General features: G+C 35.0%; 1 protein-coding gene and 2 pseudogenes across 1 annotated transcript; 1 reads left to right on the top strand and 2 right to left on the bottom strand.

The window, feature by feature from the left end:
- Nucleotides 1-817: 817 nt before the first annotated feature.
- Nucleotides 818-5,089, top strand: LOC120217776 (dual specificity protein kinase splA-like). The gene is made up of 2 exons (XM_039214853.1): nt 818-2,389; nt 4,564-5,089. The coding sequence occupies exons 1-2, from the start codon at nt 894-896 to the stop codon at nt 4,574-4,576; spliced, it is 1,509 nt and encodes a 502-aa protein (XP_039070784.1). The 5' UTR covers nt 818-893; the 3' UTR covers nt 4,577-5,089.
- A 2,203-nt stretch (nt 5,090-7,292) lies between these two features.
- Nucleotides 7,293-14,717, bottom strand: LOC120217425 (annotated as a pseudogene).
- Nucleotides 14,718-16,825: 2,108 nt separating this feature from the next.
- Nucleotides 16,826-20,979, bottom strand: LOC120217775 (annotated as a pseudogene).
- Between the last annotated feature and the right edge of the window lie 2,861 nt (nt 20,980-23,840).

Below are 23,840 nucleotides of genomic sequence, written 5' to 3'. Positions count from 1 at the left end.
TCTCTATAAACATTATTATTATCGTAATTAATTATCACGTTTGTTCTTAATTGAAGTAATTATAACTCCCCATTTTCGGAATAAAAATAATTAACATGTCTTATCTTCTCAAGTACTAGGTCTGTAAACGAACCGAACGCATACAAACGGATGTATCTTCATGTTCGTTCATTTAATAAATAAACGAACATAAACGAACACGAACATAAACGAACAAAATTTTTGTTCATGTTCGTTCATTAAGGAATATAGTTTGTTCATGTTCGTTCATTTAATAAATAAACGAACATAAACGAACACGAACACGAACATAAACGAACAAAATAAACGAACATAAACGAACAAAAAAAAACTTATTCGAACACAACAAACGAATGTAAAAAAAAATAAACAGCAAGAATAACAACTTAAAATTCATTAATATAACCTGCAAATTTAGAGTTAATTTGTTCGAATACGACAAAAACATACATAAATAATAAATAAGCTATATGAACATAATAAAATCTTAAAGTTAATTTGTTCAACAAAACAATCTTCTTGAAATCCAAACAACTTCAATAATCTTCGTAACATATTTAACTTGCCCTCTGTTCGAACATAAATGAACAAACATAAACGAACGTTCTCGAACGTAAATGAACAAATGAGCCATTTGTTCATATTCGTTCATTTAATTAAACGAACACAAAATCTTGTTCATGTTCGTTCATTTAATAAATAAACGCACATAAACAAACTTCCCGTCGCACGGTTAATGAACGGTTCACTGAACGATCAAATCATTTACATGACTATCAAGTACTACATCCATTCATTTACAAGTTATATATAGCGTTGGCATAACCAAAACAAGAAGCAAATACCAAAACCCCAACTCTCAAAAGAAAAATATGGGGGAAGGTGATGACCCGGCTCCATTTTGGCTCCAAACCTCCGACAACCGCGGCGGTGACCGTCGCCGACCTTCATCTTTCTTCTTAAACACCCATATCCTTATCATCCTCTTGTTAGTCATTGCATTTTCTTTCGTCTTCTTTATCGTGCCTTCGTTTATGTCTTTGACGTCCAAACTATTCAAGCCTCAACTGGTTAAAAGATCATGGGATTCACTCAATCTAGTACTCGTGCTTTTCGCAATAATCTGTGGATTCTTAAGCAATTTGAATAGCAGGAGCAACAATGATAACAATGCACCAACTACGTACGAAGATTACACCTTCTCTAATGATGCTTCCAATCCCAAACATGTCCCAGGAGGATCAAACGCTTCCACATCAGCTCAATGGTATGAATATGATCACTACTTGTCGTCGTCCGACCAGAGTCGGACGGCTTATAACTCATTACAGAGGCTGAAAAGTAGCAGCTCTTATCCGGATCTACGACAAGATTCTCCTTGCATGATGAGCGGTGATGAGCGGTGGAGGTTTTATGATGATACTCATTTGTATAAATATTACTCTAGTGGTAGGTCAAGGCGACAGAATGATGAAAAACAAGTTTTTGCAAAGGATATAGCTGTTGATACTGTTCGAACGTCTCCGCCGCAGCTTCCTAAGATAGTTAGAAGAAAACATAAGCGGGCTAATTATGAAGTTCCACCGGTTCGGTCTCCGCCTTCACAACCACCACCTCCTCCGCCTCCACCACCAACAGGTCGGCCGGAAAAGAGAAGTTCCAAGGGTGATAAAAAGGCAGGTGGGGGGAGTAAAGAATTATTGATTTCATTGAGAAGAAAAAAGAAGCAAAGGCAAAGAAGCATTGAAAACCTTGAAGAATTCTTTAGACTTTCAACGCTTCCTTTATATACACCCACATCGCCTTCTCCTCCGCCGCCGCCGCCGCCGCCGCCACCACCATTGGCTTCATTCTATCAAATCAACTTTTGTTCAAAGAAAAGTAAAGGCAGAAAGCACCACTCAATCCCTCCATCGCCGTCGTCTTCACTGGTAGTAACAACCCAGAAGCCTCCTTTGCCAGTCAAGATAAATAACATGAACAACGTAGAAGAGAGCATGGAAAGCGGTAATGAATCACCGATAAATCCGATCCCTCCACGGCCACCTCCACCGCCGTTTAAACTGCGGCCGTGGAAGTTCGAAGTACAGGGTGATTTTGTTAGATTAAAAAGTGCTTACAGTTCACGGGACGAATCACCGGATACGGATGACCCATTAAGCGGGGAAGCGAGTCCGTCGGATGGCAATAAAATGGGTGAAATGGAGGGTGAGGATTCAACTGCCGGAGCATTGTTTTGTGCAAGTCCAGACGTGAACACCAAAGCCGATAATTTCATTGCACGGTTCAGGGCCGGTCTGACCCTGGAAAAAATCAACTCCGCCCGCGGAAGGTCTAATCTAGGCCCTGACCCAGGTCCAATCACTTTGTGAGCAGCCCAACTTTAAAAGCCCTTTTTACTATTATTTTTTCATTCTTTATTTATTTTTTCGGTGGAAAATTAGTACATATACATAATTTTACTTTTTATTTGATGCATTTTGAATGTTCGACGAACGAGTAGGATGGATTAAAAAGGGTAATTGAAATAGTTATTTTTTTATACTGATATTTCTTTTAATTTTATAAATTTATTCTATCCTAAAATTTTATAAATTTATTATTTTTAAAATAAAATTTTGTATTCGTCCCTATGTTTTAAATACATCTTTTAGTTTATGAGTATTTTTATTTACATAATTTTCTCCACTATGTCGAATGGTCAGGATTTAATAACGTGAAATATTTTGTATATCAAATAAGTGGTGTGCCACAACTCATAAAGGCTGATTTTGTGGGATAATGTGGTGAGTTTAAAAGTAATTTGTCGGGTAATGATGTGGAGAGATTATTTGTTTGAATAGGGCGAATGTTACGATCTTAAATATGTGTAAAACTAAAAAGTTTTAAACTGTATAATTGGATTATATATAGAGAGAGATGGGATCTAATCGCACAATGTAAATTTTCTTAATTTTACACAAATTTAGAATTGTTAGATGAGTGAAAATAGAAGACTCAGATTAACAGTAAGAAATTAAAGATAGTCACTGAAAAAAGAATGAGTTAATCTTTCATTTAATGGTCCTAGTTTTGTGTAAAATTTTTAAAAAAATTACATTATGTAAATAGATCTTAACTATATATGGGTCCGAATTTAAATCTTAAATAAAAAGTATTAATATTACTTAATCATTTAGATAATAAAATTATGAATATTTTTATTATTAATTACATACTATAATATTGATGATGATAGATAGTTATAATTTGATAATCTTTTTTATATTTTTCTAAATTCGTTATGTTTTTTTTGTCATTTTTTCATTAGGACATGAATAAATTGAATTTTCAGTAATGAGTAGGATAATTTTAAATTTGAATTAAGATTCTCAACTTTACATGATATATGTATATTACATATAAAAAAATTAAGAAATATATATATATATATATCGTACATGATTATAGAAGGTTGCCTAAACTAGAATCAATTAGTACAATAATGTTATAAATATTTATATTTAAATTTAAATAAATTTTCGAATGACTATACTCAACTTGAGTTTCATAAACATAACTTAAAGATTTTCAAATAAAGTTTGAGTTATAAAATATGACTCGTCAACTCGATTAATTCGAAACCTAGGCTCGACTCAAAAATCAAAATTTTCGAGTCGACGTTAAAAATTTGACTTAACTCGACTCTTATTTTTATAAACTCTCGACTAAAAAAAATTCAAACTCAAGTTGAGTTCTAAAACATAATTCAAATAACTCAAAAATTTTAGTAATTAATTGATTAGTTTTTAAGTTCGAGTTGAGTCACTAAACTTTGCATGATATATGTATATCACATATGAACAAATATGAAAAAAAATATATATGTATATCGTACATGATTATAAAATGTTGTTTAAAATGGAATCAAATAGTATTATAACATTATAAATATTTACAATTAAATTTAAATAAAAATTCAAACAAATAGACTCCATTCGACTCGACTCAAATTTTCTAAACTTGACTAAAAAAATTTATAATAAAATTTGAGTTATAAATAGAACTTATCAACTCAAATAACTTTAAATTTTTTAACTCAATTTAATTCGATCGAATACTCACCCTTTTTTATATTATAGATACAAGGTGATAAGAAGTGCTCATAAATGTTATAACAAGCCTTAAACATATACCCTTCAAATACTATCCTTGGATTTATTATTTCAATTTTCTAATCAACGTCAAATCTAGATATGTTTTCTATTTCAAATACTGTTGGGATTCATTGCTTGACCAGTAAAGTTATGGGAACTTTTCTTCTTTCTCGATTCTCCTTCTTTTTGCATTTGTTGATGCTGGCTTTTTTTGGTTATAATTAGTTTTGGATTGGTGGTTTTCTTCTATTCTTTGTTACAAGTTTTGGATTGGTCGTTTTCTTCTATTCTTTGTTACAAGTTTTGGATCGTTGGTTTCCTTGTCCTTTTTTTTTTGTGTGTGGAGCTTCGATTGGGTTTGGTTTGGTTATGGTTAATAGTGAGGTTTGTGGCTTGTGTGTATCAGTTTAGGAGGATGATGGTGAGGATTCTCAACGATGGTGGTGGGCGATGGTTGCATTAAGGTGATGGTGTTTCGATGGAGATGGTGAATGGTGGTGCAAACGGGTGTGATAGGACCAACACATGATTTTATGTTAAGGGAGAGTTACGAATTTATAAAATTCTAAATAGTAAAAATGAATTATCAAAATACTAAAAATATCTAAAATTTATAATAATTTGAAAATTTTAAAGGGTGACTACCCCAGCTGCATCTCGATCTATCGTTGAGTGTTGATGATTTTTAGGGAGATTTCGATGGTAGTGAATGAGATGGCTTCAATGGTTTCTAATACTATATGATGTTTCAAAAGGGCAATTGGTGGGATGTGTGTCGATGGATCGAGATTTAGATATTTTTATTAATAATATATTTGTATTTTTAAAAAAAATTATAAATTCATTTTTTAAATTTAAAAATTAAACTTCAAACGTAAAACCATATATATGCTCATGTAAATGTTGGTAGAGATGGTACGGGTATGAAACTTCAAGAGGAGTCAATGATAAACAATAATATATTCTCGTCTTGATACTTGGATTATCCGTTGTAAACTAGAAAATTCAATAAAAATGAAGTAGAATTATGATTGGTAAACAACATTATCATGATCTATCTCCAAAAGAATTCTTTGACAGATTCTTGCCATGATAGTACAAGCATAAGCATCACCAAGATAGCAGCTAGTCCCCATGAGGAACCCCCAATTCTTAGCACCCACGCTGGATCTGGAGATGGACTTAGCCAAGCTCTACCTCCATTTTCCATTGAAGAAGTAGTCCTAATGGCAATTATAAGCCCTGCTAAAACCATTGGAAGAACAAACCCAGAGCTCAATTTCATCTCGTAGTACCGTATCTCTTGTTTGCTGCTAACGTACAATGGAGATAGAACAACAGCAGCAATCAGAGCCAATGCCATGGCTACTCCTCTTTGCGGTGCGTGGTGTAGGCTTGCTTGAGTGTACGTAGCCATTGATACTTGCTAGCTGCCTGGACTGTCTTTTTGGTCTCTTGCAAAGTAAACGGAACCAAGTTATATGCATAATGGGAGATCATTTGATGAGGAATATATAGGTGAAAGAAGAGAAAACCAGTGAAGGAATCTAGTTGGAAAGGTTGTAATTAGATGAAAATAATGATAACAGCCGTCCAAAAAGTGAAAAAGAAAAAGGTGGAAAAGGAAAGAAAGGGGATTTCAATGACTTTGGAAGGAAGGAATCTTTTTCCATACAAATTAAAGAGTGTTCATACATGACCATAAGCAATGCTAGCAGCTTTCATCTTTCATTGGAGTCTAGCTGTTCATGATTCACATCCCTCTACAACATTTCAATTTCATTGGAATGATTATTGGAATTTAGCCAGTCGGGCTAGTTCCAGCATGACCCAATGAGCCCAATACCTTAGCTGATCTGCTAATGACTCTAGGCACAAAGCCCTGACCCATATTTTGTCGTGGCGCAATGCCTTAGTCATGAGCTAGAAAGGTTTGATGCCTTTGGACCTGTGACCCATCTTTGACCTAAGTAATTTGAATCTGACCCTAGTTTGAACTCGAGTTACTCTGTTTGACTCGTACTAGCGTTGCCTTGGACTAGATCTGATATCTATATGCTGCCTAAATCATAATGCTCTAACTCGCTTGACTTGAATTGACCTGATCCATAATCGAGACTGACCCGTTTTGACTAGTTTAACCCGTACTTCAACTTGAACCATCTTAACCTAAGTATTTGACTCATATTCTGACCTGACTTAGAGTTCGAGTTATTGATTTTTCGTTAGTTGTTTTTATTGATCATATGTTGACTTTAACTTTTGATCTTAGACACTATTATTAATCGTTTTTCATCGACTTTTTTTTTTTTAATTTTAACCAAAAAAATGAATTTGAGAAATTAACTTCATAAATTCTCTCTAATTCATTCTTTTAAATATATGAATTAATTACTAATAACTTTTTAAAGATATATCATCAATCCTAAAGATTAAAAATAAAATAATTTATAAAAAATATATAGAATTTATTTAATTTTATATTAGTGTAAGTAGACCCAAATCATATAAAGGATATATGTACAAGTACGTATATATAGAAAGAGAAGGAGAGATGCATCAATAAAAATTAAAAAAAACAAAACAAAACAAAACAAAAAGGAGATAAAGGTAAATAACTTTTAGCCATAGATTGAGTTTTAATCCGAAGATTAGAAAAAAATATAAAATTATTAATTCTATATTGATATGTAAGTTATCCCTTCCCAAAGTCTAATAATATTACTTAATTATGGGAGAGTATTCTGTCGGATGGATTAAGGTCTAGTCTCGATTCAATCCAAAATTAATTATGGACGTAAATTGTTTCACCAAGCTTGGTCCAATATATGTGAGTGGTTTTGTTATTCGATAACTAATTTAAGGTGACTTTCAACTTATAATGTTTTATCTAAAAAATTATACAAATTTATAATATTTTCAAATGCAACCGAAAATATTATATTACGGTGATTTTATAGTTTATAACTAAAAAAATCATACAATTTTATAACATTTTTAATTATAATAAAAATATTACAAAAAATATAATATTTTCGATTTAACTTAAAATATTACGCTTTTGATAACATTTTCGATTACTATTGATTTCTATTATTCTTTAACTTTACATTAACCAACTGTATTTTAAAATTTCTAAAAAAAATCTGATGGACTAATTTCTGTAAAAATAAATAAATAAACAGAATAGAAAACTGGAATTGGATGGGGGAAACGACAAGAAAACATGCATAACATAATTGCCTGCCATTACATAATTGATTGGTTTGACAAGAGTGATGACCAAAAGAAAAGCATCAACAAACCACCAATCACCATAACCTTTTATCTTTTTTATATTATCATACTCTATTATTTCTATGAGCCTTAGATAAATAATCAGTGGGCGCAGATGAAGTGGGAGCCTAGGCACTGCCACAGTCTCCAGCGGGTACTTTTTCGGAGTGGAGAGACCAAAGATCTCCTCCATGTTAAGTTCTTCTTTCGTCATATTACTTGGCAATTCCCAAGTAAATCCATGCAAAAGATTAGCCAAGCTTGTTTGAATGACCTTAATCCCCAGGGGATATCCGGGGCACATCCTTCTCCCTGCCCCAAATGGCAACAGCTCAAAATCATGTCCTTTCACGTCAATGGCCTTCCCAATGAATCTCTCAGGCCAAAACTCATTGGGATTGTCCCAAACTGTAGGGTCTCTCCCAATGGTCCACACATTAACAAGAGCTCTAGTGCCCTTGCGAATGTTGTAACCTTGTATTTGACAGTCTTTACGGGTCAATGCGAGGCACCAGCATGGGTGCCACAGGGTGCAAACGCATAATCTCTTTGGCAATTGACTGTAGGGTCTCTCCCAATGTTCCACACATTAACAAGAGCTCTAGTGCCCTTGCGAATGTTGTAACCTTGTATTTGACAGTCTTCACGGGTAATGCGAGGCACCAGCATGGGTGCCACAGGGTGCAAACGCATAGTCTCTTTGGCAATTGATTGGATGTAGGGGAGGTTGACAATGTCCTTTTCTTCTACCCATCTTTCTCTGCCGATTACCCTATCTAGTTCTTCCGTGGCCTTGGAAAAGATTTATGGTTTTTTCAATAGCTCCGAAATTGCCCATTCCACTGTCACTGCTGAACTCTCGGTTCCTCCAGCTATTAGGTCCTGAAACATCTTCAAACATTAGCTGACGTTCTACCTAATGAAAACTTCTAAGTCATTTGTCTAAAGGCATAACGAAAAAAAAAACACCATACGTTTTATTAAAGTAATTTTGAACCTTATTTTTTTAGGGGTAAAAACATTATGAATAATTTTTTTTGAATTAATCACTAATATTCTATCTATTGACCGATTAATCTAGATCGGATATTACAGAGGCGAGGACAACCCTCCCAACCTAGTTTGTTTCATTCGCTAATATCAGGGTTCGAACCCCTAATATTGCTTAAGTAATCTAGTATCTCGTCCTACTAGATTAACTGGTAGTTGGTTGAATATTTATTTTTTCAAGTTATGCCTTTTTAAATGCATAAAAATAATAGAATAAAGTACCTATTTGGTCACTCAGTTATTACTTAGTTTTTATTTTGGTCACACAATTATTTTTTACTTCAAAATCATACGTAACGTTAAGTTTTGATTCTGTTTTGATCATCTATTATTTTGGTCACACAATTATTTTTTTCTTCAAAATCATACCTAACTTAAGTTTTGATTATGTTTTGATTATGTTTTGATCACCCATTGTTAAAACATTAACGATGATGCTAACGTGTTTTGTTAAATTATTTTTTAATACTAATATGATATTACCTTATGGTGACACGTTAACAACACTGTTAATTTTTTAATATTAGGGTGAAAAAATCGAATTAAAATAGAACGTTAGTTGGAAAAGCTTAAAAGGTTTTTTTTATTATATAAAATTAGAAACTAAATACTATGTGGGTGATCATATAGTTAGTTTACCCAATATAATAAGGCAACAAAAAGGTCTTTCATAGCTAGAATTACTTAGAAACAAACAAACGAGACACTACAATCAAAATCACATCAGTGTTTCACATCAGTGTTGGCTCCTCCTACGGTTGACCCACCACATGTAATAATAACAACAAACAAAGAGTAGCACTTCTTATAAACAATAATTTAACAATAAATGCTTACTATTTCCTTCAAAAAAGACAATCATCTTTTAAGTGATGAATAATCACCTGACTAAATGCCTTGACTCAATGTCTTTCAAGCTTGACATCAAGATTGGGATCATCAGCAAGCTGCAAAAGCACATCCACCATATCCTTGGCAACATAATCTTTACTCTCTCTTCCCTTAGCATTATGTTCATCCAAAACATGTTCCAAGAACCTGTCGAACTTCTTGCTCAACGCCTTCATTCTCTTGATATAGCCTTGCAAATCCAGGAATCTTAGCCAAGGAATGGAGTCCCCGATGTCCAGTACCCTGTTTAGCAGGAGCAACTCGTCGAGCATCTCCTTGAACTCTTTCGGGGTCATGATCTCGTTTTCTCCGGTCCCGTATGTGTACTTTTTCCATGATATGTATGACTCATAAATATACCAGTAAAGAGGACATGGTTAATTATGTAATTATGTACAAGGTTTTTTTTATTATAAATAGAGATGTAACCTAAATCTATGAGACATTGAATAAAATTTCTAGCGTCGCCTAGGCACCGAGGACGTAAGCACATTGCCGAACCTCGTTAAAATTCTTGTGTTCTTTCGTTTACTTTGCTCGATTCTTCAACAATTGGTATCAGATGTCAGGAGCAAAATTCGAAGTTGCGAAATTCGATGGTCAGGGTAACTTCGGATTATGCCAAACGAGGGTGAAGGATCTGTTGGCGCAGCAAGGGATCCTAAAGGCTTTGCGACCTACAAAGCCGGCGTCGATGGAGGAGGGCGATTGGGAAGAATTGCAACAGCGAGCGGTAGGAACCATACGATTATGCTTGGCGGACGAGGTCATGTATCACGTCATGCATCTGTCGTCTCCAGACGAAATTTGGAGGAAGTTGGAAAATCAATTTATGTCCAAATCCTTAACGACAAAACTGTATCTAAAGCAACGGCTGTATGGGCTGAAGATGCAGGACGATCATGATTTGGCGCAACACGTGAATGTCTTCAATCAAATCGTTTCTGATTTGGCTCGGCTTGATGTGAAAATAAAGGATGAAGAAAAAGCGATGATTTTGTTGTGTTCGTTGCCTCCCTCTTACGAACACATAGTGACTACTCTTACATATGGGAAAGAGACTATCAACTTTGAGGAGATTATTGCAGCCTTGTTGGCTCACAACCAGCGGAAGCATAATGCAGGGGAAAGCTCTCAAGCCGATAACTTATATGTCAAGGGTAATCGAGACCGTGGACGGAAGCCAGAGAAGGCAGGGTCTGGCAAGCGGAATTCCAAATCCAAATCTAGGGATAAGAAGACAATTCACTGTTATAAGTGCAAGGAGGCGGGACATATGAAGCGAGACTGTCTGAAGTTAAAAAACAAACTGATGAGAAGCGTGATGTTTCATCCATGTCTGTGAACGTGGTCGAGGATGACAATTCTGATTGCAGTGAGGGTGATATGCTTTCTATTTCAACGAATCAATTGACAGATGTATGGATTTTTGATTCTAGATGTTCTTATCACATCACACCAAATAGGGAATGATTTTTGACATACAGGTCGGTTAATTCTGGTTATGTTTATTTTGGTGATGATCGATGTTGCAATATTATTGGTATTGGTGATGTCAGAATTAAGATGTATGATGGCTCTGTTCGGACGTTGAGTGGTGTTCGGCATATCCCAGATTTGAAGAAGGATTTGATTTCTTTGGGCACTCACAAGAATGGTTTTATCCCTAAGGCTGATGAGGATACGGAAACCATTCGGATTGTTAAAGGAGCTTTGACTGTGATGAAAGGAAAGATGACTGCAGGGAATATTTACAGATTATTAGGGAGTACTGTTGTAGGTGGAGTTCATTCTGTTGAGTCCTGTGATGATAATACAAAACAATGGCATATGCGTCTTGCTCATCTTAGTGAACGTGGTATGGCAGAATTACACAAAAGAAATTTGTTGCATGGTGTCAAAAGTTGTAAGCTCAATTTTTGCAAGTATTGTGTTCTTGGTAAACAAACTAAATTCCGTTTCAAGACTGCGAAGCACACAACTCAAGGGATTCTTGATTATGCGCACTCTAATGTATGGGGGCCTTCCATGACATCGTCTCTGGGTGGATCTAGGTATTATGTTACTTTTATTAACGATTTTCACAGAAAGTTTGGGTGTACATTTTGAAACAAAAGTCCGATGTTTTTTAGAAGTTCAAGCTGTGGAAAGATGAGGTAGAAAACCAAACAGGACGAAAAATCAAGTGTTTGTGGTCTGACAATGGTACGGAGTACACAGATTCATAATTCCTACGCTTCTGTAAGGAGCACGGGATTAAGAGACATTTTACAGTGCGCAAGACACCACAACAGAATGGTGTTGCTGAACGGATGAACAGGTCGTTGAATGAAAGAGCCAGATCTTTACGGTTGAATGCGGGGCTTCCCATACACTTCTGGGCCGAAGCTGTTAACATGGCGTGTTATCTTATCAACAGATCGCCAAGGGCATCATTGGCTGGGAAAGTTGCAGAAGAGGTATGGACTGGTCACGATGTTAGTTTTGACAGCTTACGTATTTTTGGTTATCTTGCTTATGTGTATGTACCCGCTGATGAGAGATCCAAACTTGATGCAAAATCGAAGGAGTGCATTTTTCTGGGTTACAAGAAAGGTGTCAAAGGATTCAAGTTCTGGGATCCAGTTGCGAAGAAAATTGTGATCAGTAGAGATCTTGTTTTTTGATGAACAATCCATGTTGCAGTAGAAGAAAGACACGACAGTGGTGGATTTCAAGCAGTTTCCAGTTGAGAAACCAGAAACTTCTCAACCGACTTCTGGTGGTTCCGCTACGGATGATTTGCAGGATTATAGTCTCGCCAGAGACAGGGTGAGACGGACGAATATAAAGCCTCCGAGCAGATTGGGTTTTGAAGACTTGGTCTCTTTTGCACTTACTGTTAGCAGTGATGATCCGGTTACTTTTCATGATGCCGTTACTAGTCAAGAAAATGACAAGTGGATGGATGCCATGGTTGAGGAGATTGAGTCTTTGAATCACAATCGTACATGGGAGTTAGTTCCACTTCCTGAGGGTAAGAAGCCGATTGGTTGCAAATGGGTGTATAAGAAGAAACCAACAGTAACAGAAAAAGAGGGGGAGAAGTTCAAGGCTCGCTTGGTAGCAAAGGGTTTCTCACAGAAGAAATGAGTTGATTATGATGAAATCTTTTCTCTTGTGGTCAGGCACACTTCAATCCGAGTAGTACTTGTATTGGTGGCTAGTTGGGATTTGCATTTAGAGCATATGGATGTTAAAACTGCTTTTTTGTATGGTGATTTAGATGAGCAGATCTATATGCGATAGCCTGAAGGTTTCACTCAACTTGGAAATAAGCATTTAGTTTGCAGATTGAAGAAATCTTTGTACGGGTTGAAATAGTCTCTGAGATAGTGGTATAAACGGTTTGACTCCTATATGATTAAGATTGGCTAGAACCGATGTGAGTATGATTGTTGTGTCTATGTTAAGAGCCTTGATGACGGTTCTTTTATTTTTCTGTTATTGTATGTTGATGATATGTTGATTGCTGCGAAGAACATGGATGATGTTATTGGTTTGAAAACCTTATTGAGTCAGGAATTTGATAAGAAATATTTAGGTGCTGCAAAGAAAATTATTGGAATGGAAATTTGCAGGGACAGAGACTCAAGGAAACTGTGGCTATCTCAACGGGGTTATGTTGAGAAAATGCTAGAAAGGTTTGCGATGAGCAGCGCAAAACCAGTTAGCACTCCATTGGCGAATCACTTTAAGCTCTCATTAGAACAGTGCCCGAAGACAGATAAGGAAACTGAAGATATGGTAAAGGTTCCGTATTCTAATGTTGTTGGTTGCTTGATGTATGCAATGGTATGTACTCGTCCTGATTTAGCTCATGCTGTTAGTCAAGTTTGTAAGTACATGTCTAAACATGTCTAAACCTGGTAAGGAACATTGGGAAGCAGTCAAGTGGATTTTTCGGTACTTAAAGGGTACTGTGGGACATGAAATTGTTTTTGGTTGTCAGCAGGATAATCCTTTGATTGTATGATATGTGGATTCAGACTATGCAGGTGACTTGGATAATAGAAGATCTACGTCAGGGTATGTGTTTACTCTTGGTGGAGGGCCTATTTGTTTGAAGTCTACTGTTCAATATGTTATGGCACTATCTACAACTGAAGCTGAATACATGGCAGCAGCTGAAGCTGCAAAAGAAGCTTTATGGCTTATTGGTTTAGTGAAGGAGTTGGGTGTTTAACAAGGTGGAGTTCAGTTGCTTTGTAATAATCAAAGTGCTATTCACTTTGGTAAGAATCAGGTGTATCGTGCTAGAACTAAACACATTGAAGTAAGGTTCCACAAGATCAAAGAGTTGGTTGCATCTGGAGAGGTTTTGTTTCAGAAGGTACATACTGATGAGAATGCCGTTGATATGTTCACCAAGCCAGTTACGACAGACAAGTTCAAGCATTGCTTGGATTTGTTAAATGTTTCGAGTTGTTAAAGAAGTAAGGTAACCCAACCCATATTGAAGTTTTCAAGGGGCATGATATTCGCCAAGGTGGAGATTTGATAGGTACGGTACATGGTTAATTATGTAATTATGTACCAGGTTTTTTTATTATAAATAGAGATGTAACCTAAACCTATGAGACATTGAATAAAATTTCTAGCGCCGCCTAGGCACCGAGGACGTAAGCACATTGTCGAACCTCGTTAAAATTCTTGTGTTCTTTCGTTTACTTTGCCCGATTCTTCAACATTCCCCAACACCATCCTATTTATCACATTAAGGCTCAAATCAGAAAGATCGTCTTTCAAAACAATCGTCTTTCCCGATGATTCATACAACCCTTTCAGCAACAATTTCATTTATTCTCTTCGGATATACTCGTACGACTCCAGGCGTTTCGCACTAAAAAGTTCTATCATGCACATTTTTCGTGCTTGGCGCCAGTATGGTCCGTATGGTGACCAAATGATATCGGAGTAGTTGTAAGTAGTGTATTCACCCGCCGCGGTCTTCGGCCGACCGACAAAGGTAACATCATGGGTTTTAAGGAAGGTCTTGGCCATGTTAACGGGTGAGGCCACAACAACGGGGAATGACCCAAATTTAAGGTGCATAATGGGACTATATTTTTTGGAGAGGGCATGGATGGACCGGTGGGGAAATGAACCGATGAGGTTAAGGTTGCCTATAATTGGCCAGGGATTTGGGCCGGGCGGCAAGTTGAGCTTTTGACGGCGGCGGAGACGGAGGGAGAGGAGGATGAGCGCTAAAGTGGCCAGCCATGCTGTTAAGTAAGAAGCCCATGATGGAGTTTCCATTAGATATGGAGATGGCGGTGGTGATAGAGGTGAATGATGTAATAAGATTGTTGATTGTGGGAGATTGGAAATGGAGTTGTATTTATAGACAATGATGTGGTATAAGAATAGGGGTAATTTAATTTGAATCTAGTCCGTATCTATATGATATGATTTGATAAGGTTAATTTTTTTAATATAAAATTTAAGTTTATGTTCGATCGTATATTGCAAAGAGTGAAATTGGATTAGGAATAAAAGAGTAAATTTTTTTAATATAATAATAATAATATTTTTATATATCTTTTTAGGGATAACTATTATAATATCATTTCTCACAATAATTGTTTTTCATTAAGTCCTTATTTTATCAAATAAAAAATTATTTTGTTTATATTTGCGTTGGATAGAGTCAATTACAAATTTTTATTCCAAAATTTGAATTGTGTCTCGGATAAGGTGAGGCCTCCTTAATCTTAGGCCAGTTAGATTCAGATAAAAAAAATTCAGATTAAATCAAATTAACTTAAAAATTGATTCGACTCGACTTATTATCATCCCTAGATAAGATGGGTTGTTACACGATTCACATTATATTAAATGCAAATCCTTTGCCGAAAAGAAGAACGTTAATCCGTAATGAATTTATAAAATCAAGGATGTGAAGGGTTGGGAGTGTGATAAAATATCAAGGAAATTGCCTTCACTATTCTCACAACAATACAATTGACTTCAACAACCAAGTGGGGGAGTAGGTGTCAGCAAAGTAGAGTGGGAAGACTTGAGCAATAACATAAAAGTAACATTGAATTGACCCCTCCCATTCAGATTACTTGCGTCATCAACCCAACTATACACAATTGTGAACCACAACAATTCTGAAATACTTTTATTGATAGATTATTCATGAAAAGAACATTAACTTTAGTCCTTTTATTATTATTTTTGACAATTCATTTCTTCTTCTTTTATTATATTGTACAGTCATATACTGCAAATGATGTTTTCAGCTGGCTAATCTGCTTCTAAACTTGACTTTTAATTATTTATCATGTTAAATTGATTCATTGAATCAAAAATTGATGATCTTATTAATTCTATTAGTGATATAATTTTAAAAAAAATATTAATAATAGATTGTGCCTTATAATAAATAAAGAGTCTTTTTTTTAATATATATATATATATATATATATAAAGAGTCTTCAATATCTTGTTCAAATCAAGTTTGCGAATTTTTCATACCTAAAGTCAAAAATAGAAAGAACAAGAAGACGATCCAGTTCCCTTCAAAGTTTAAACCCAGAGTAGTTGTGTACGTTTTAAATTGAAAAGTCATCGTCAAGACTAAAATGAGTTAAATTTATTAGGTTTAGGGTAAAATACACAAATGGTCCTCCGATTATAGAGTGATATTTTGTTGAGTTCCTTTACTATTAAAAGTTACAAAATGATCTCTTGATTACAATACAATATTTTATTGAGTCCTCCAAACTCATCTATTTCCGTTAAAAAATTAACAATTGTCTGAGTTGGACGTTAACTTGTTGATTGAGATATGATTCAATCATATTTTAATGATGTCTATTGATATTATCGTTGCTTTCAAGAACTAACTCGACGTCATAATATTTCAAACACTAGCTTGACGACATAATGTAAACAGACAGTCGATATACAAAATATAACTCAAACGGTTCTAGGATCAAATTTTATCATATCTTATTTAACATGTTAACGTCCAACTCATACAGACGTCAATTTTTTAACGAAAAATGACAAGTTTAGAACATATGAATAGTCGGGTAACTATTTTATAATTTTTAATAGTTGAAGGACTCAACAAAACAGCATCCTATAGTCGGGAGATCATTTTATAACTTTTAATAGTCGAATGACATAACAAAGCAGTACCCTATAATCAAGGGATTATTTCTATACTTTACTCTAAAAAAATAATTATTTAATGAAATTTAGTTTAAAATTAATTATTATTAATTAAACAAATTATAAGATATATTAAAAACCCCCAGCGTTATGGGGGAATCTATACTAGTATATATGATTTATGAATTAAATCTTATTAGCTACCATTTTTAACTTGAACCATAATCTAATTACATAAATATGATACAAGAAATATGCTTACAGGATCCATTTGATATACCCCAACCTTCAAAATAATTATACCCAAGTGTAAAAGTATGATTAATCAAAATTTGGATCATATAGAAACACTGTTTGGAACGCCCCTGCATGTTACCCCAGGCTCTGAGCTAGGTGCAAGCAGCTCATATGGTAACACCCCGGCTCCACACCGGTTCTTCAGCCTGTGATCGCCGTTCCTTTTCTCTATCTCCTTTTCGACCTGTCTGATCTCCGATGCGAACTTGTAAAATGCTTCAGCTATCTCCGTATCGCCCGACCAAGTTGATGGCTGCTGTCGTTCCCCTAGGTATTCCTCATCAGGCGAGTGCGTCGACAAGATGTCCACCACGGCCATGAATTTCGTAGATTGTAGTAAACTCGGCAATGCTGATAGGAAATATTTTTGTGGATCGGCTATGAAGTTAGTGTACTCGGGGTCATTTTCTTCGGGTATTAATCTTCTCATTAGAGGTGGACGGTTCGGCACGTAACCACCGTAAGGGTACTGTCCAAAATTGAGTGCAGCGTGTTGGGCCGATGCGAGCCAAATGATGGTGGTTAGGATGGAGACTAGATCATCAGGGGTGTTCAATGTTGGCCACCAGTCCTCGTTGCTTAGATCGGCATGGCCGACGTGGATGGACTCATGGTACCAGCATTGTAGTTCATTATCATTGCGGATTAGGCTTGAATTTAGATAATAACGGTTCACGTAGGTCCGGACCCAATTCTCAATCGCATTCCATATTAGTAACCCGTCGGAGGCGTAGGGGTAATCTTCTATTAGCAGCTGTAGGCCATGTGGATGTGTCGAGTCGGGTACTGCAATTCCCCTGCGGATTAGATCAGCAGGTAAGCCCTCCTTGTCGAAGCGCCAATGGCTCCGATAAGCCGCAGCACTCATCTCCATGCAGTAGCGACCGGGATTGAAGCAAGACTCGATAACACCATCGGCATTGATCAAGCTTTGTCGAGCTAGAGCATTGATCTCTATTGTATATCTCATGTGTGGATCCAAGAGCTTGAAAATTGGGTGCATTCCACTCAACTGCCTATGTGCAGCCAGTATAAAAGGTTCCATGCATGCATGTGTCCGTAACCTGTTGCCATCAAACTAGCTCAGTTATATCCGCAGCTTATGAGATCGAAAATGAAAAACAATATAATTGATGTTACTTACAAGTGGTTAATCAGTTGGTGAACTCCGGCATCATTGGAGCAAACATGAGCCCTGGCAAGCTGCCAAATCCAATTCGAAGTTGCATCGACCGGAGGCGTCACAACGCTCTTGGATCGGGAACACGGTGCTGTGTGCGGGAGGCTTAATTCAATGGCGATTGGCTTGAGAGTCCCGTTAGGAGTCAAGAAAAATATGGTACGAGTAGCATATGACTTCCGTCCATCGAGTGCATTAATTCGATCGAGAAATGGTAGGTAAAGGTCATGATAATCCACCATAAATAGCTTATTCTCTTCCAAAGCCTGAAAAGATACTAATTAACATCATTTGCAACATAGAAAAGATAGTCGGGAACACCATGATTTGATAAATTTACCTGTTGAACAGTCATGCCATTAAGCTGGATTTCAGGATCCAGCTTGCTTACTGGTGGAAACACTGTCATCCGCTCGATGTTGACGGGGTTGACACCTGCCAACACCTGACGGGCGAATTCGTCGTCCCGCAACCACGCAAACTTGTCCTCTGCATACGTGGATCACATGTAAAATGCATACATATTTGATGGTGCACATTCTGTCATGATGATTAAACAAGCATGTACTCACTGGAAACAACTTTGGGAGTTTCGTATTTGAGAAGTCCTCGGCTGGATTCCTGTATTTTGGTGACCATTTTCGGAAGTGGAAGGTTCTTCATTGCATCATCTTGTAAGCCTAATTTGAGGAGGAGCCCTTCTTTGTAAAGGTCGTCGATGTCGGAAAATGAGTTTATGTCGCAGTTATAGGCCGAGATGCTGGCTTTCAACTGCGGCAACAAGGTGTGAAGCACTGCTCTAAGCCTCCCTGCTGAGAAGGCGTTCTTCTTTGACTCCTCAAATTGTTCGTCTCTAGGAACATACATTGGCAACGGCTTCTCCACTCTGCTCTCTGCTAGTATATCTGCCATTTATAAAATAAAATTTGAATTTTTATTCGATTCGAATATTAATCTTATTCAAGGGAAACAGTAAAGAAAGAACGTGGGATTAATGGACAATCACTAAAGGGTGGTCCGTTCCTATTCATAAGTGGTGCAGAAATTTCACACGATGATTACCACTTTTTTTCTCCCTCCAATTACACAAATGATGTTTTTTTTGCTAAAAAAGCAGCCTTGTTTATCACGTGCTTCTTTCTTTTTCTTTTTGGATTTTTATACTAAATCTAAGAGTTTACAAGCTATCATTATAAAACAGATTTAAATCTAATTCCATAAATGTTATTTATGTATGAAAAATTCTAGAATGACTATTATATTATACATAGCTGCACTGTTATTTTAAGGGTAAACTATGTATTTAGTCACTCATCTATTCATAGAATTTCATTTTGGTCATCCAATTATTTTTTTCAAAAATCATATCTAACGTTATGTTCTTATTCCGTTCTGGTCACTTATCATTAAAATATAAACATAAATGCTGACAAAATAATTTTTTCAATAATGATGTGACATAACCTTATGGTACACCTCAACATTATTATTAATTTTTTTTTTAACGGCAAGTGATCGAAACGAAACCAAAACATAATGATAGGTATGATTTTGAGAAAGAAATAATTGGGTAACCAAAATAGAACTATAAAAATAGGTGTGTTACTAATACATAGTTTACCCTATTTTTATATACTTTAAAATTTTAGGGACTTGAGTGCAACTATAGATGAAAAGGGGATGAGAGTTAAAAATATATGAATAAAAGTTCAATTTTAAATAGGATTAATTACATTTTAGGTCCTCTAAAAAAAATATAAAAACAATGGTGCGTATCTATGTGTAGTATTAATGGTATATATCGGTGTATGACATTAGTTGTAGACTCATTCATATGTATACCTGTTTCAGTCGGTAGTCGTCCTGTTCGACAACGTCTTGGGTAAGGAATTTCTTTACCTCCAAGAATAGGCCTAGCGAACTCAACTCCCCTGTCTGGATTTCCCAAGTCATTGTATATATCGAAGTCGTAAACTCTGTCTGAAAGCTTTCTTACTCCTTTGCCATTGCCCCTGATATCCCTCAGCTCCTTTTCTCTCAATGCTCTAAGACCCTTGGGTGTCTCACTCGGTAGATAAGGCTATATAAAAAGGGAAATTTTAGAAAAAAATGTAAAGTTCAGATACCAATTGTGGATTAAACCCATAATTAGTTTTAAAGCGTTACCTGATTAGAGAAGAAAATCCTTTTACCAGGATGATCTCTTTTGGATTGAACCCAGGAGTTACAAGGAAAATGAAGCGGACCACATGCAAATCCTTCAACGGTGATGCTCTCAAGGAAGAATTCCTGCTGATGTTTGTTTGTCACCGTGATCGCTCCCGGTAACCCGAAGTTGGAGTCCACCGTGAATTCCGCCGTGTAATGGACCCTCTCGGCTTTAACCTTGGCCTTCTTCGACCAGTCCTTCAACACTGCTCCTTTGCTTTTCTTTGCAGCCTTGGTTTCTGCAAAAAGGCACAGTTTTACTTTTAATGGTGAGAAAAAGAAACCCCAGAAAATTGCAGGAAAAAGTGTAGAAGAAGAAGGACTTACTTGGATCTTCTTCGTTGCTGATGAGCTCCAAAACAACATTCCTTCCAATCATATCAGTGAAAGCATCCAAATTCTTCATTAATGTCTCCTTGAAATCTTCCTTGTTCTTGTTCCTGAGAGTTACGGCAGCTCGAACCTTAAATTGAGCACTTTTGTCGTTTTGCTCGGGCACAGCCTTGATCAGATTTTCACTAACGGCGGCCACAACAGGGACCTTGGCAGCTCTCCTCAAATGCACCCTCCTTGGATTCGATGGAAGCAAGACAGGGTTAACCATGAACCGGTTCCTGGTTCTGTCGGAACGGGAAAGAAGTTGTATTACTAGTGTCGAATGATGATCTTTGAATCAAAGAATAACCCATCATTTCTTTAGCCACTGCCATAACTTCCTCTCTCTTTGTATCGAAGTGGTGGAGTTTGTTTAAGCAGAGATTGATGAATTTTCCTTTTCCTGTTTGGTCTTCAAGAAAAGAAATGCCACTCTCTTGTTTATAGAGTCTGTGTTTTGTACCGACCATTTTTAACCGTCCACGTTTCTTCTTTAATTTGACCATTATTTTGATAATGCTGCAATATCATCGATGTTAACCCATTAAAAATTACGAGGTAATATATTTTTGTAAGTTTTTTTTAATTAATCATTTGATTACATATACAATTATTTGAATTTAAGTGCTTTATATTTTAAAGAGAATAATATTTTTTTTATTTATGATTTATTCATGTTTAGTGTCTTAATTATCACTTTTGTTTTATTTTGATCACTCAATTATTATTTTTTTCAAAACCATATCTAATGTTATGTTTTGGTTTATTTTGGTCACATACCATTAAAAAATTAATAAAATTGTTGATGGGGTAACATTTTTTTTTCAACAGTGATGTGGATTATCTTATGGTACCACGTCAACATCACCGTTATCTTTAATACCATTACTTTTTTAAATTTTATAACTTTCTTCGTTATAGCTTTTAGTATACAAAATACTTTTAATAATAAAAAACAATTTGAAAAGTAATAAAGATTCAACATTAAGAGACTATGTTAATATTTTAAAAAGAATAATTTGGTGTGAATTTAATATTGTATAAATTAGAGATATATTATGAGAAATAATTAAATAAATAATAAATATTGTGAAATTGTTTTGAAAATTATGGTGTTTTTTTTTTATATAATTGTCAAAGTCAGCCTCACATGTTAAATACTTTGACAAAGTCGTCCTCTTATGTTCTAAAACAAAAAATTATATCATATGTTAACACAAATCAGACTGGATAATAATGACGACACGCATGTGAGAAAAATGAACACAAATCCAATTGGATGATAAATGAACACAAATTCAATTGGATGATGGTTCCAGCGTAAGGACTTTGTCTCTAATCACTCACTAGAAGTATTTTTAATTTAAATAATTATTTATGAATTTTTTTATTAGTTTGATGTAATTATAAAGTAGTATATGTTCATAATTTTTTTTAATTATTGACAACGTATATACATCCTACAGATGTAACTGTTCGAACATGAGAACTCTAAGAAGTATAACATTCTTTTTTATCAGTGAAATCGCTTGATTCAACTATTTTGTATTTAAATGGAGGGGTTAATGTATTTTTTTTAATCAAACCTTGGAGGTAAGTGAGTGTTTTCTATAATTGTTTTTCTTTAATCATAAAAAACTAAATTTACGTGATAGATAAGAAATGTTTTTTATTGCTCCAAACACAGTATTTGTTCATCAAGTAATAGTTTTGAAAGAGAAATGACTATTCAGTTTGATTGATTGATGATTAAGCTTGTAATTGGGTTAGAATCTATTTCACGAATAACAACAAAAGTCTAGTGATAAAAAAATGTTTGTCCCTTGTTCTTATATATAATTGGGTAAGGGGAGGTAAGATAGTAGACTGTCACTAATATCAGGTTGAGAGCAGCTTCCGTAGAAGACCTTTAAATTATGAAATGCCCTCCGTGAGACTCGATCTCACGACCTCAAGGTTAATAACTTTGTGCTCTACCAACTGAGTTTGATAAATATAAGATTACTTAAATTTTAAAACACTATTTAAATTTAATTTTATTAAAATAAGATTTCAATTTGACTATACTTTCGAATTTTAAAAATATGAATATTTTTAGCCGCTTTGTGAGGGGTTTTAAAATAAAAATCTTAACCTAAGATTAATTTAAGATAAAAGTTTTTTTAAAAATTAGTAATTATATAAAAAGTCATAATTTTATGAGTTAATTGTGCCATACATCCTGAACAATGACTCTTACTCTAAATTGGTTCCTAGACTTTAGAACATTCTAATTTCATCATCAAACTATGACCCTCGTTCTAAATTGGTACCTAAACTTTTAAACATTCTAAATTCCCCAAACTATGAACCTTATTCTAAATTGTTCCCCAAGCTTTTGAATATTCCAATTCCATCCCTAAAATTTTGAATGATTTTGGGAGATATTATTGGAGTATTTAAAGGTTTAGGGACCAACATAGAATGGGGATCATAGTTTAGGGATGAATATAGAATGTTAAAAAATTTAAGGACCAATATATAATAAGAGTCATAGTTTAGGGATGTATAATACAATTAACTCTATTCTAAATAGTGAAGTGATTATAAAATGATATCCATCTGTAATTTTTCTTAATTATTAACAACATACACACTCTCTTCAGACATAGATGACCAAACTACAATCTTCTAAGAATAAAAATATTTCCGTCCATCATTAAAATCTCTCAATTGATTCATAAACTTTTTTATCATGAATTGTATTTTTTACGTAATTACCAAAAGTATTAAGAAATTATAATTTGATAATGTTTTACATAAGTTTGACAATTACACAAAATATCATAAAAAGTTATAATAATTCACGTAAATGACCTTAACTTAGACTCATTTTAATGTTTTTTTCTTTAATTCTAGAAGTCGACGTGCTTGTATAGGGACCATAAATGGTAATAGAAGTGTAGCCAGTTTGGTCGGAATCCATCTTCTCAATGCAGACTGCCTTCCTCCCTTGCTTCCCATAGCTACACTCTTTTATCACGGCACTTTTCTTGCACTTAACAATAATATTCTTAATTTTACTGATAAAGTTGATTTAATAATATAAAATAATAATTTAAATTCGGATGATGTTGTCACGCTTGATGAGAACATATAGACACTGTTAATGATAAACATCATTAGTTTTTATAAAACATTAAATTATAAAGTACTAAACGTATAATTATAAATTATTTTAAAATCTAAATATAATTTAATAA

This window comes from Hibiscus syriacus, unplaced genomic scaffold (assembly GCF_006381635.1).
Source record: "Hibiscus syriacus cultivar Baekdansim isolate YM2019G1 unplaced genomic scaffold, ASM638163v2 tig00110187_pilon, whole genome shotgun sequence".
Classification (NCBI taxonomy): domain Eukaryota; kingdom Viridiplantae; phylum Streptophyta; class Magnoliopsida; order Malvales; family Malvaceae; genus Hibiscus; species Hibiscus syriacus.
The sequence above is the reverse complement of the archived record's forward strand: the minus strand, read 5'-3'. Positions and strand labels throughout refer to the sequence as shown.